Raw genomic sequence first — 15640 nt, 5'->3', positions numbered from 1 at the left:
CATTTTTAGAATTCTTTGGAAATTCGCCACAAGAGATTAAGTCACATTCTTTTAAATGGACATCATCAGTGATAGCAAATCTTTCTCCTCTGAGAGTAGATTTAATTTTTAGATATATCCAAAAGTCATTTGAAACCAGACCAAGCTTAGTAACATTGTTTAGTAGGGAAAAATTAAACAAGAATAAAAATAAGTGAACTGAGTAGTACTTTTTAAAAAATTAAACTCCAAGAAAAGGAGAATTAAAAAAAGATTGAAGCAGAAATTAATGAATTAGAAAACAAACGAAAAAAACACAATTATTGTTCAATTCCAAAAGTAATTCTTTGGAAAAAACAGGAAGAAAGTAGAGAAATACCTGGCAAATCTATTTAATAAAATAAAGAGAGAGAAAAGAAATACAAATAAAGTTATAAAGGAGAAAGGAGACAGATAAAAGAAGTTTTGGTTTTTATAAAACTGTGTAGAATATTATGTGTAGTTAGCTATGTGCTAATACATTTTTTTTTCCTGGAAAAACATAAATCATCCAAATTGAATCAAGAAGAAGTGGGGGGGAAAATGATCAAACCCAGAGAATTCAAAAAAAGCTCACCCCTAGAAATTTTATAGGCAAATTCTTATAAATTTTGAAAGATATACAATTCCCTTTCTAAATACATAAAGATTAAAATGTAATTCCTTTTTATGAAGCAAATATAATTATTACAAAATCTATCAAAACTGGTACAAAAAGAACACTCAAAAATATAAATCTACATAAGAAATCCAAACTGATGCCAGAAATCCCACTTAAAATACCAGCAAGTTAAATTCACTGAAAAAAATAATTTTTAACAAGGTCAGGTAGATTTAGTCTAGAAAAGCCAGGATATTTTTATAATAAGAAAATAATTGAAATAAAAAATCATACATTTAGGTCATATAAGAAAAAAAATGCCATTATCTCAATAGATGATAAAAATCTAACACCTCCTTCTGATTAAAACAACTAAACTAGATAAAAAAAAAAAGTCTTAGTAAATATAAAACCAATGGCCAACATCATATGTTTTAGTAAGATTTTATAAAAAATAATGCTATGGTAAGACAGTCAAACAGTAAGAAAGAGTAGAAAGTGTAAAGTTAATTCCTCAACCTCTCAGCACCATTCCTCATTCTCCCTCCCAGAGGTAACCTCTATTAACAGTTTCTTACATATCCTTCCGGAAATTTTCCATGCACATAAATGTGTATGACTATTTCCTTTGAAAAAAAGAACAAATAGAATCATACTATACATATTGTCCTACACTTGCCTTTCTCATTGTACCTTGGACATCTTCCCACTTCAGCATATACATCTACCAAAATTATTCATAATTTTGAATTCTATTATATGAACATACCATAGTTTCTCATTCACCCATTGGGAGCGTTTAGGCTGTTTTCTAGTTTTCTGCGATTATATACAGTTACAGTGAGCAGCATCCTTGAATATCTTTGCCTATTAGTGCTAGTGTACTTATAAGATTAATGCCTAGCAATGAAATTGTTGGGTCTATTTTTGGATAGATATTTCTAAATTAGCATGCAAAAAGGTTGGTTAATTTATAATCTCACTAAAAGTGTATGCAAAATTTTTGATAATTGTTGAGGCTAGGTGATGGGTACATGAGACTTTGTTTTACTATTCAATTTACTTTTGGGTATAGTTTTAAGTTTCCATACTTAATGACATTACAGTAGAGGCATTATTAAAATCAAGTATAAAAATGCCTGCTATTCTTTAAAATTATGCTGAAGCAATTCTGTAATAAGACAAGAAACATAAATAATAGCTAAAATATCAGAAAGCAGAAGAAAAATTGCCTTTATTTACAGATGATATTTTTGCCTAAAAAAAAACCAAGAGACTTGATTGAAAAACTATTATAAAATAAATATTAAAAATCTAGTGACCCAACAATAACCTGTTAGGAAATATATATATATATATATGTAACATATATATAACATATTTATATATATATATATAATAAGATCCTATTCACATATAAATAATATTGGCAAGAACTAGAAGGGATCTATACAAAAAGAGAGAGAAAGCAAAAGAATTTTAATAAATTGAGAAATCTGTTATGCTCTGAGATAAATTTATCTATTTTTATTTGTGATTTTAACCAAAATTCCAATGGGATTTTTTTGAAGTTGAAAAAAATTAATTTCCGTTTGGAGGAAATAACAGGAGAGAGTAGCCAGAATATTTTCGAAAAGAAAGAATAACAAGAGATTCACTGTACCAGATGTTACTACATATTATAAACCCACAATAATTACAATGATTTTGAACTTCTGAGAAAAGATTGATAGATTGATAATATTTCAGAACAGATAAATTTGAAAGAAAATTCAATATGCCAATAAATGAAGCATCACCAATGAGGGCATGGATTATTCAATAACTGGTACTAGAAAAATCAACCATTTGGGAGGAAAAAAATCAAATTAGATGCTCACTTCATACTTTATACTGAAATACATCTTAGATGGATTAAAAAGGCAAATGTGAAAATGAAACAGTAAAAGAACTAAAAGAAAATATAAGTGAATATCAAGTGATTCGAAGAAATCATTTTTATGTATCTGCATAAGCATCTGTATGTCAAAAAATTAAAAACAATATTAAATAATAAGTTGCAAAGTAGAAAGGCATTTGTCAAAAACATCGTAAAATGGCAGAGTTAGTTTTTTGCACCAAGGTCCTTAAAAGCCTTTCAGAGAAGAAACTCCAACACCTTTGGGACAACAACAGCATAATATTATGGACATTAACTCAGAAAGAACCACTTTGAAGAGGTCATTTGGAAGAATCATTTGTCTCATTTTTAGAATGTTAGGTTTTTGTTGTGTTCCTATGTTTTGTTTTGTTTCCATCTCATTTCATATGTACAAGGTGATATTCGGATTACAGATGCTTTTTTCTTCAATTTGTTTTTCAAAAGCACCCCTAGAATATTGTTCCCTGGATCCTCTGGAAAAGGTTCACTTGATTTATCTCATTCCAAGCCCAGGGTAGATACTCTTACTATTCCCACTTTCCAGATTACAAAGGATGAGTCTTTGTGGCTTTAAGTACAAATAGGCAGCAAACTAAAATGTTAACATAAAAAAATCTTTTGAAATAAAGTTATCAGAGGAGAAGCTAAGCCAAGTGAACATGATTCAGAGAAAGGGAGGCAACTGTTAAAAGAACCTGCCAATCCTCAAATACAGTACATGGGCTCAGCCAGGATTCTCGCCCCCATCCTTAGCTCCTTAGCTGTCATGGACCACACCCAAGGAATATAGCCTAGCTTTCCGCAGTGCTCAAAAGAGAACAGGTCCCAGAGGCCTTAGATTGGAGAGATGTGAGGCTGTGAGGAAGTTGGCTGACCTTAGTGGGAAACACTGTCTGATGCCTTCACTTGTGCTAGCACTTACCAGGGCTTAAAATTGGGACTGTTCTGAGCATGTTCTGGCCTCATAATATGCATAAATTCTCTCATGTAACCATCACCAGGCAACCCTTAGGTGCTTTTATAATCTCCATTTTCCACATTAGGAAACTGAAGCACAGAAAAGTTAAGGGGTTTATTGAAGTTCACATAGCTAGAAAATGCTTGAAGCTGTTTTTGAGCCAGGTAGTTGGAACTAAAGCCCAAGCTCCTTGGTCATATTTAACCACGTACAAAGTTCTTTCATCCACAAGATCTCATTTGACCCTCACAGCTTTATAAAGAGGTCAGGAAATAGTCTCCCCAATTTACATTAAGCCAGTGAGAAACCAGAAATGGGTTATTGAAATTAGTCTTCTTCTTTTTCTTCTTTTTTCTTTTTTAGTGATCTGAAAGAAGCTGACAGGAGAGCATGGATGGACATGGGATAAGGGATGACTGGAGAGAAAACAAAGCTTAAAGGCTTAGATGAGACAAAGAAATGCCCTGAACTTTATGTGAATTAAACACAAGCTGCATGGAGGGGAAGGGAGCTGGAAACCAGCAAAGGGAGGTTATCCTGAGCATAGTAAGAATGCAATCATTCCAGCCCGTGAGCTATCTATCAGGTCTAGAATGAAGCTAGATGACAGAGAGTGAAAAGAATCATCCACAACATTCTCATCATGTTGAACTCAGCTTCCTTCCTGAAATATTAGCTCCTATTCCATGTCATTGTTTGTCTGAGAATCCTGTTGTTAAATTTATGTCTGTTTATTTACCCAGCCTTCGTTGGTTTAGATAACAAGGCTAGAAGTTGTGTTTAGACCACCAAAGTGAAGCTCCATTGCACAACAGGATTTTCACCTAGTTTTTAAATAGAATCGTGATAATAAAGTTTATACAAATACTTTTAAAATTTGCTTACATAGAACTAAAACAGGATTAATCACCTTCTGAACTTGTTGCTTGCTTTTTGATCACATTTTTTTATTGTGACTTCAAAGGAACTTCACAAGAAACATGAATATTCTCAGAAACTTATTTTTATAAAATGATTTATGTTAAATGCACTGGACCTCCATCTATTTAAAAGAAAATATAGAATCTTGTTTCTATGTGACTGTTGCCCACTCATTTACCTGATTTTGTTCATCCGAAAAAGTATCAGAAAAGATACGTAGATTCTCTATTCATTTCGAAATGTTCTTAAAGTCAATATGCATTGCATCATCAACTGCAAGGGAAATTCTTTTACCTACTGTAAATTACAGCATTAACCTCAAGTTTTATGCAATGTAATATCATTATCATAAGAACATTATCTCTTTAGGTATAAACATTTTCATAAATTTCCATCTGAATTCTCTCACAAAAATGAATAAATTCCATTCAATAAGACTTTCTTAACTTCCCTTTCCTGCTCCAAAGGTACATTCTTTCCTTCTATAATTCTTTGTCATCATAATCCTCAGTGACCTGTAGCAACCAAACAGGTTTCCAGTATTTGATCTCAAATAGTTAAAATAAAAAAACTTAGGGGATTGTTAAGATTGAAGTATTTGGCTATGCCTCGGGGGAAAAAAATAAAAGATACTCTTAATCCGCGGTTCTAAAGACATTGTTCTTTTTTCTTTTTTTTTTTTAATGCTGGTACTGGCATGAATGAAATATAGAATGATTCATCCAATGAGAATTTGAATGCTGGCGGAAAACCATACAGTGAGGAAAATATAGTCAGAAAATGGAAAGAGAGGTTCTATGAATGCAGGAAAACAAACACAGCAGGTTTGAATCCTCATAGTTAAAGACTGCTAGAGGCCAGTGACATACGACACCAGGATGGGAGAAGAGCCGAGGGTGAAAAGTTTTCTAAGCTGACTATTAAATAGATGTAACTCACTGACGAGTGTGCCCATGTGGGATTTTAATTACTGAGACATCTGTTTAGCGAAGTGTACTACTAAATAGGGATCAAATACAGAGATCAAATTACGTGGGGAGGAGAATGGAGATGACATTCATGACTCAGAAAGGAGAGCTATCGGCCAGGGGAAAATCAATCCCGGCTCTACATCTCACCAACAGAGAAGCAATTATTTTAGATGTGGAGCTGGTTAGCATCCTAGGTCATGAATTTAATTAAATAACCCTCAAGTGGCAGAAAACAGAACGAACCACTGTATTTAACTGTCAGTAAGACATGCTACAAATAAATGGTCCAAATTCCACCTCTTTTCCTTCCCTCCTCCCACATAGACTTGGTGTAGTTTTCTTAAATTCACAACTCTCTTCCTAATTTAGCCTTTCTTTCCCAGTGGCATGCAATAAACTCATCTAAATAGATGGCTTGAACCAGAGGCAGGAATTGCTTTCCACATTCTCACAATGAGATACTTGGGAAGATGAAGAAAAGGGGCAAGGATTAAGTCACCATTTGAGTTCCTTATGTGGGCTCCATAAAAAGTCTAATAGTTCAGAAGGATATCCTGGAATCAAAGAGAAGCTCGAGTGGCCCTCTTATTGGCAGTTAGTTAGCAGCTGGGAAGATAAAGAAAAGAAACTGAGACTCAAAATAAATAGCTGGAGGCAAGAACTGTAGGAAAGATTCCCAAGCAGTAAGGAGGGCAAAGAGAAGCATTCAGTTTTTGAAATGAATGTTTAAAAACCAGTCTTACATACTCGGTATGGCCCCTGGCAGTCGTCTACTGAGCTCCGGTGAACAGTTGGCAGCCTCTTGTCCATAGCTGACTCTGGGCAGAAAGGTGATCGTTTTTATAGCCTTCGCTCCAGCTCTCCATTCAGCTTTCCTGCCCACATCACACCACCATTCTTCCAGCATCCAACTTGGATATACTGGTTTCCTCAAAAATGCTTTCCTTCTTCTTGCAAATAATGGAAACCAACTGGCGATAATTTAAGTAAAAGTGAATTTGCTGGATGGATACTTGGGTGTCTCAAGCAACCCAAGGAAGAATTGAACAACCAAACCTTCCTCAGGGAGTGCTGGACCAGGGCAGTCCCCAAACCCCAGAAGCTGAAATCCACGAATTCTTTCGGAGCTGCCATTAACGACTAAGGTACCAACTCGCAATTACTGGCTCTCTGTGTAAAATCCAAAATTCCCAGGAGAATCTCACACACACACACACACACACACACACACACACACAGAGTATGTATTCAAGCTCACGCTGTTTAATAAACTCTGAAAAATCGTCCTACAGTGTGTGTTCATTCCTTTGAAACTGGTCTTTTTTGCTACCATTTTAAAGTCATAAGAACTACTTCAGGCGCTGCTGACTTGAGTTGAATGGATGTGGCTGACAACACAGCCAGATTCTGATGCCAAAGTGTGAACAAAGTGGCAGCAGTCCTGACAGAATAGAACTTGAAAAGAGCCTATTCTTGCTTGGGTGAGCTACACTTTCAAAATGTCCTGGCCTAAGTCCCACCAGAGAATGCCAGCAACCAGGATAGCTTTTGGAACTCTGCAGCCTCATTCATTCATTTAATCATTATCTATTGATTGCCTACTGAGGGCCAGGCAACTATGCTAAATGATATGCTCAATACAAAGATGCACCTGCCCTCGTGGTGCTTAAACCTAGACCTGCATCTCTTGTGTGAGCAACAGTGTCAGGGCTCCTAAGAATAATTTTTCACACGAATACTGTTTTTGTTTTTGTTTTTAACTCCCTCCCCCATGCTCTTGGATGAAAAACCCAAGGATTTTGCCTGAGTTGTGAGGCAATCTCATCGTTAATGAGGTTAAGATTTTACTCCCTGTATTCAGAGAATTAGGCTACATCAGATGAAAACTAAGATAGCCTCACAATTAACCATAGCCAGGTGTTACTTATTTTTATGAGGTGATTTGGAGGGTATGACATTGGGTGAGTATGGAATTATTTTTTGAAAAATTCTTCCTTATCTGAACCAAACAGATAATTAAATACAAGTTAATTTAAAAAAAAAAATCTAGCTCAAGTGGAAGCACACTTTGGAAGACATTTATCAGCTTAACTGCCAGAGGAAAGTCAAGAGCTTCTAATTAGCAAGAGCTGCTAAGGCCACAGAGACTCTACCCAGAGCTATATGTGCAAAGTGTCTGGAACTTTGGTTTGGGTTTAGATCTGAGAAAATTTGATGTTTGGGTTTGGTTTGATTCCAATCTGAACTAGTTGCCTAAGTGTTCTTTTTTTTTTTTTTTTTTTTTTTGGTTCAGTTTAAGGTGTTAATTTTAAGGTTTAGCAAATTATTAAGGTTCATTCTAGTTGTGGGCTGAGGATTTTATTCAGTTCATATCTGTGGTAAGGCTATAAAAGGTGTGACTAGAAAATAGCTGCAGCCGAAGGATGAATGCATTGGCCCTTGGCTCTGAGAAGGAGATATGAGTGGAGCATTGGAGTATCTGTTATAGTCACCCCTTGTGGTGCTCAGATCCACTTCCTTCTCCCACCCAGTAGCCAGCAACTCCAGGACTCTGGTTGGCCTTTACTACTGAGGAAACACAAGAAGGTCAGTGAGAAACCTACGGTTGCTACAGCTGCAATAGTTCTCAAGCCTGAAGTGACTGATATATTATTCTATTTTTCCACCACTCATTCTAGATTTGTCTCAGCCTCAGCTAGCACCCATGCTGGTCTAGGCAGATGACACCACAGATGTGAACAAGAGTTGTGAATACCTGCACGGTAGCAGCAGATGACATGGGGATCTGGGTCACCAGCTGGTACAACTTTATTTACTATGTCCTCTGGCCCTGTTCATGCCCAATCTTATATCTGCCATTTTTGTTTTTGAGGTGGATTGCTGCTGGGCTCACCCAACTTATGACCTGCTGGATCTGACAGAACCTAGTTCGTGATGGTGATCTCTGGTTGCAAAGTTACTTGATGTCCCACGGTCAGATACTCCATTTCAAACAAGGCCTATTAGTTTGTAAGAACTTCTATTCAAATGGTGTATAGATCTTTACTAGAGATGGTGTGACCTTGCTCCAGAATCCTAGGAATCTATGCTGTGGTTCTCCTATTGGGATTACTGGTAACTCTACGTGACATCTTTTCCCGTCACAGATCCCTCTAATACCATAGGGTCTGCTGAGGGATATGGCAGGGCTGCTTGCACTGGTGCCTAGGCCTGATGCAGAGTCAGCCTTTTCAAGCTCCATCACCTGGTAAAAGAGTTGAAACAATACTCTAACATGCATGAGAAATAACTACTAAATACTTTTGATGAAGGTCCTCCAGACTGCATTCCCATAGGGACCAGCCTCTCCTTCCGTCAACAGGTTCCAGATCTGAGAATTGACTCAGGTCTTCAAACTAGGCAAGTGACTGTGACTTTTCATTGGGGCAGCTGCCCTTAGCCTTCTGACCAACCATTCTTGATTTATTTTTACTTTATAAACTGATACCCTTATTGACTGCCTATCTATCTTGCCTCTAGGAACACTGAATTCTATTAATCATCTTTATAGCTCCCTATGGATTGGGTCTCTGGATGCCACACCAATTTTGCTACTCATTGCAATAATTGCACACCCTTTGCTTCTGACAATTAAGTACTGTCACTTGGCCTCTATTGTATCAGGATTCTATAACCCTACTAAGGAGCCCAGTTCTGTAACAGTGTCTCCTCCAGTCAACCCTGGCATAGAGAAGAGCCCCACCACTGAGATCCTCAGTGGTCGTTACCCTCTAATAATGCATCCCTTATTGCCTTGGTAAACGGTGTGTTCTCTGGAATGTCTCTTAGAACAGTCCGTCAGTGGGTTTCCATGACTATGCGGGTTATGCGCTCCAGAACGCCAGCCCCCATGAGCCATCCGATATCTCTTTCAAGTTGGCCACGGCAAGTGTGGCATTTTCACTTCATTTAGTGTGGGTGGTTGATTTCTCCAAACTTCCAAGAGCCATCCTTGTACCCGGGGTCCTGCATCCTGGGAGAGTGTGTCCATTATTTATATGCTCTCTCCAATCCAACGTTAGTCAGTCTTCATGATTGCACTGCTAGGTTTGAGCCAAATTTTTCCCTCTTGCGTGTAAAAAATACACTATAATGGTCGCTCATTAAGGACTATCCCAGCCCAGGTTCCAGGATGAAGAGAGGTGAATGGAGCCCCAGTGGAGTTGCTTTCCAAAGATCTACCATCTTGCAATAATGATATAATATTCTTGATCCAGTCTCAAAAATCAAGATTAAAAAGCTATATGGATTATTGCAAAATGTGCTTTGTTTTGTATACCAAAAAAATGTCCCCTGATTTGGTCTTACAGTCAGTGTTTATAAATGCAAGAGTAATGGCTTAATTAGTATCTCTGCTAACTTAAATTGCATGTTTTATTGTAGAACGTACTTTTATGTGGGGGAAATGGGAAGTGAGGGAAGTAGTAAGCCAGGTTTTGAAACAAAATTCTGATTCTTTTTATAGAGATTAACTTTGACCCCTTTATTTTTTAAAAAATGAATTGCTTTATAGGATAGCATTGTTTATCTGGAATCCTCTTCCAAACCCCATTGACAAAAGTGAAAAGAAGAGTAGCAAGTACAATCTATTGAGCACTTATATGCGCAGTTGCACAGGTTGCGTATTGTACAAGGGCACTAGCATGTCTAAGGGGGTGTGGTTCACATCGTTGACATCATTATTTGCATACTCATTAAGAAAATTTTCCAGCAGATGGCAGTAAAGTCTTGCTTGAACAAAATCATACTATTACAACAATTTCTGCCAAATGGAAGTAAAGTTTCTTGAGAGCTGTATACTTTTCACTGTTCACATAAAGGTATCGTATAGACAGACTACCGGTGGCACTGCTTACTACACGCCAGGACCTATTCTGGCTCACCTTTGCTTAATCCCCAGGATATTATAAAGTGGGTGCTATTGGTAACTTGCTGAAGGCCAATGAGTCAGGCTGTAGTAGTTTTGAGATTCTAATGTGGGTCTCTAACTCTAGAGCCTGTCCTCTTCTGCACTAAGCCATGATACTTCAGAAAACTTTGGCCTGGGGATTTAAAGAGATTTGACCACAATGAGCCTTGCTACCCTGAAGCTCAGTCCAGCCTGCTGCCTGTTCTATTCTGTGCTTACCGCAGTGCTGGATGCCACTGGGGACTAATGGAAGCGGGGCACATATCACTCATCCAAGAAAAAGGTCCTACTTCAGTCAGTAAAACACAAAAATTGGAGAACGATGACATTCTCTTTGGCATTTTAATTATATTTGTATGATTTAAACTATATATACTACAGAAATTTAAAAACAGAGAACCTAATATAGGTTACAATAGTTCTCAAAGAGTTGGAATTCTTTATATCAAAAATACATTGAATAAACACCATCAGTAATGCGTGAATTTTATATTTTAGTATAAATTTTAGCAAGATTGCATTACCACAAATTCCATATATATGGAACTTTTTAAAACGTATAAATATCTATATCAAACTGCCTTGCAAAATGATACATTATTATATTAGTATAATATTCTTGATCCAATGTTGTAAAACTGATAAGCCATAACTAGCACTCAGTTTAAAATCTCTACAGCAAATACTCACCAATCATTACTAAAAGGAGAGCATTTATAAATATTTTATATCGATCTCTATAGTTGAGAATTTTTACCTAAACCCACTAAACAAACAGAAAAAGTGAAAACTCCATCTTCTGTGAGACAAGCAGACTGCTATAACGTTTGCTTTTTATTTTAAAATAGTATGCGTAGCATATATATACTTCTCTAAATATTTTTCTATCCGTATAAAGGCAGAGAGGAACTTGGAATTATGTTAACTTGTTAATGACAATCATTTTCTGGGTTGTGAAATTTGGAATGAAGTTTTTGCTTTGGGCTTTATCCTTTCATATATTGCCTAAATTTTTTAAAAATTCACTGATTTTTATGAACACAATAAAATCATTCTTTAATGCAATTATCACTGAAAGTCTAATCTTACGGCCTTTAGAAAAATAATTTTATAGACAAATCAAATTTGAAAAGTCCAAAGTTCCTTAAGCAACTGGTAAATGCAACAGTTATATTTAAGACTGTCGTTTGATCTGTTTAATCTCTGAAACAAAATAGCTATAAATCAATATTTCGTAGACAGACAATTTTGTGGGACACTAAGCCAGTGCATACACATGCCTCAGCATTTGCTAGTGCCTAACTTAATCAAACGATTGGAGATTTGAAAACACAACAGACAAACCCTTCATTCTTTTAAGGTCAGTTTCTAAACTTGACATCTTAGATTAGAGATGGCCTCACTCAGGAATTTAAGGTCAGGGTTTATGAATTTAAGGAAAGGATTGACGATGTGAAAACACAACAGACAAATCCTTCATTCTTTCAAGGTTAGTTTTTAAACTTGACATCTTGGATTGGAGATGGCCTCACCCAGGAATTTAAGGTCAGGATTTATGTTAAGCAGGACCTCAAATCAAGTTTAGAAACAAGCAAATCTTTAATCCTTTCTTTAAGGGCATAATTTGAGAGGAAAAGGTTAGAAAAACAGGTCAACCTCCTGTAAATATGAGGTTGTCATTTATTTTATATACTAAATGAAATATGCCTGTTTTGTGTTCAGTGTCTTGTGCCTATTTTATTCCTTGTGTCCAGGCAAATGTGTGTATATTAGAAAACTCCATGAAGGCAGGAAATGCAGCTTTTCTTTATTGTAAATCATCTGATACAAACTCTACTTATCTAAGAGTATGAGGCCTGGTGCGCCCAATTGCTTGATTTTTGGACCATACGTGTAGTTTGTCATTGACTGTCATTGCTCATACATCACATGTCGGTTTGCACAGAACAAAATTACAAAATTGTTATATGCATCACTGCAGGTTATTTTCACAAGCATCTTATTAGTAAGCTGAGCAAGTACTATCACCCTTACTACTTAACAAATGTGACTAGAATCCAGATTTCCAACATCTCTTTTAGGCACCACTGATTTGTACCTATTTCCACAACAGGTGAACTGAATGAATAATAATAAGGGTCAACCAATAATGTGATTTAACCAATTCTATTCCTGAAGTCCTAAAAATAAATTGTTCAACTAAATGAAATATCCTAACAATAGCTGACTTTTAAATGAATTGCAGGGGGAAGAGGAAACAGTGGGACAGGAATTGGTCTGCCTAGAGGATTGGAATTGAAAAAATTCAAACTAAAGGTGAAAATATCAAAGAATACCGTCAATGAGAGACACTATTTTTGCTCTAACACAAAAGATTTTTTTTCAGTTTTAAAGTTTTGTAATAGACTTTTCAAAAAGTAAAGCTTCATTTTGCTTTAAGTGTTTTATGTCAAAAAACATTTCATAGCATTAATATTCTAAATTGCATATGATCAAATTGTAGCACCTATCGATCACTATTAAATATTTTATTACTTTCTTAGTTTAATACTATTTGATAAGTATGAAATGATATATGCAGTAAAAACTCTCAAGTACAACATACGATGGCAAGAAATATCTAATAGGAAATTCACAATTCCCATATCGTTTGAAGAGGTTTTATCCCAGATAGACCAGTTTCTTCATTAGCAAAATGGTCATCTAAAAAAAAGATCTTAATAAAGGAAGACGAAAACTACCTTTATTTTCTCAGGTTGTTAAAAGGTTCAAAGCAGGCAGGCAGAAAGGAGAGGTAGGAAAGTTATAAAACTGGGAATAAAAGTTATATTTTCTTATGCAATGAGCCAAAGAAATTACTGCAAGGAAACAAAATAGGCACAAAGAAGTATTAAAAGGTCAAACTGTAAGCAATCCTAGACTGATACAAGGCAAAAGGAAATGAGACAATCTTGAGTATAATATTTTAAAAGGTACAGCAAAGCTATGCATTATTAGGAAATGATAACAGAGATGAATGCAGAAAAAAAATTAATTAATGTATAGGTTCCTTTTGAGAAGAAAACCTGAAAGCTGGCCAGATTGGAAACACTGTGGCCTAGGGGCTCCCTGGCTATCATTCACCTCCTCTCCAGTCTTCCAGGGGAGATCACTGTAAAAAATGTCCCTTTAGATCAAAAGACATACATGTGCCAACTAACCAAGATTCTTAAGTTTAATCACATATTCCCCAAGTTCAGAAACACACTAGATATGAAAAACAAACAGAAACTCATGGACATGGACAATGGACTAGTGGTTGCTAGAAGGAATGGGGGAGGTAGGTGGGGTAAAAGGGGTCAAATATGTGGTGACAGAAAGAAATCTAACTATGGGCAGTGAACACACAATGCAATATATATATGCCTTACTGTTGAACTGTACACTTGAAACACTGGATTTCATTAACTGATGTCACCATAATAAAAAAAGAAAAAAAAAGAAAAATGAAAAGGACAATTCTATTGCTCTTTTTAAAATTTTATTGAAACCCCGTCTCATCCCCTTTCAGCTCCCTAAGTAAAGACGCATATAAAATCTGAGCATGATGGTATTCTTTTCAAATTACATCTTAAATCTCTGAAAATGTGACTTTCAAAACTTGGGAAAGTGAAGCTAGCTAAGAAAAGGGAATACTGATGACCCACTTTACACACCTTCTTTCTTGTTTATTCATGAGCAGAGCTAGACGAAGAAACCTTTCAATGAAAATGGAAAGCATGTCTGCAGTGGTATGATGCTTAATGTTGACTTCCATCCTCTCCAACCCCATGACAGATAAGGAACAGTTTAGGTAGGGTAAGAAAAGAGCTTAGAAAACTTGGGATGGAAGAAAAGTTCCCTAAGGTTACCCAGAGAGTATGTATTCAGTTAAGGTACTTGTGTAACCAGCATCAGAGTCTCTTTCAAATGCCCTGTACTTCGTGTCAGTTTCTTCTTTCAACTATTTCCCTTTTAAGCCAGTTTTCCTTGCCTATGTCTATGTGGCATTAACCGAAATAATTATGAGTTTTCGAATACCATCTTTCATCTATATCTAGTTGGAGGGGTGTGCGTCTGTGTATATATGGTCTTTAACAGAATAATAACAAATGCCTTAAAAACCCTTTAAGATCCTTTTTAAATCTACATTTAGAGAGTAAACTCTGTGTACATGACCACGGATAGCGTCTCATATATTCAAGCCATTGATTTTTAAAGTATTATGTAAATTTAGAAAATATTGTCCAAAGGTGTTTCACATTGAATAAATCTAGAATTTACTTAGTTCGAATATTTAGAAAGAGCTTTAACAACTTATTCATAAGTGTTCTGCAGTGAATTTGAGTATAAAACTGTAACTGTGCTTAGTTAGTAAGTGGTTGATAGCTGTCCACTCTTTGCAGAAGTGTATCTGAATATCCAGGAGAATAATACCTGAAAAAGAAAATTTTCTATTAGATATTTGTGAAAAGATTCAGCACAGTAGGCACAAAAGATTCAATATAAGGTATTTATCCAAAATAATTCTGTGAATGAAATTTCAAATATACCCCGAATAATTATGCTCCAATAATGCTTTGTGCATAAGGTTAGAGACTATCAAGAAAGAGAGCACCAGCTCACAAGACTGTTCTAGATAAATAGCAAAACATGTAAGGGATTTCAATGCAGTGACAAAGAAGGGGTGTTTTCAAAGCAAGATGCTTGGATCCAATGATAGTATTTTATTACAGAAGCTTTGTTTTTATGATGTCAAGTGACTGATGTTGCTTTAATCATCATAGCTAACAGATTTTTTTTCATAAGTTAGACAACACAGTCCAGCATTACTAATCAGCCTCTGCATTCTGATTGCCTTAGAGATTATTCTCCAGGTTTGTTTTATTCAGATCTGGTCATCCGTAAAAACGAAAGTTTCTGGGAGCATAGTTCATATTAAAGAACCATTTCATAAATAGTTTACAAATATTCCATCATACAAACCTAGAAAACTAATCATTTTCATTTGTTCTTAGGCAGCTACAGTATTACAAATTTATATTTATAAATTGAACATTTTATGAAAGATTTAGTATAAAAGGATTAAATATATGGATTAATGCATTATGAGATGTTTCATATACCATGGAAAGATGTTTATAAAAATATGTCAAATAAAATTTGGCTGACGCTCTAGCATATATAAATGAATAAAAATCTAAATAAGTGTAATTTAAAAATTGCCAAAACACTCAAAATAATTAAGCCTCTTAAGTTGTTTCCTCCAGATAAAATGTAATTT

At 35.6% G+C, this 15640-nt stretch overlaps 1 protein-coding gene across 1 annotated transcript in view; it reads right to left on the bottom strand.

Annotated features, from left to right (window-relative positions):
* Positions 1 to 14530: 14530 nt before the first annotated feature.
* The window catches only part of SPAG6 (sperm associated antigen 6), a 45686-nt gene continuing 44576 nt past the window's right edge, over positions 14531 to 15640 (bottom strand). Inside the window, exon 9 of the mRNA XM_011364410.1 lies at positions 14531 to 14793. Within this exon, the coding sequence (XP_011362712.1) occupies positions 14724 to 14793 (70 nt within the window). The 3' untranslated portion in view covers positions 14531 to 14723. The remainder of the gene's footprint in view (positions 14794 to 15640) is intronic.

The sequence above is a fragment of the Pteropus vampyrus genome, unplaced genomic scaffold (assembly GCF_000151845.1).
Source record: "Pteropus vampyrus isolate Shadow unplaced genomic scaffold, Pvam_2.0 Scaffold96, whole genome shotgun sequence".
Lineage (NCBI taxonomy): Eukaryota > Metazoa > Chordata > Mammalia > Chiroptera > Pteropodidae > Pteropus > Pteropus vampyrus.
This window is presented reverse-complemented; position numbering and strand designations above follow the sequence as displayed.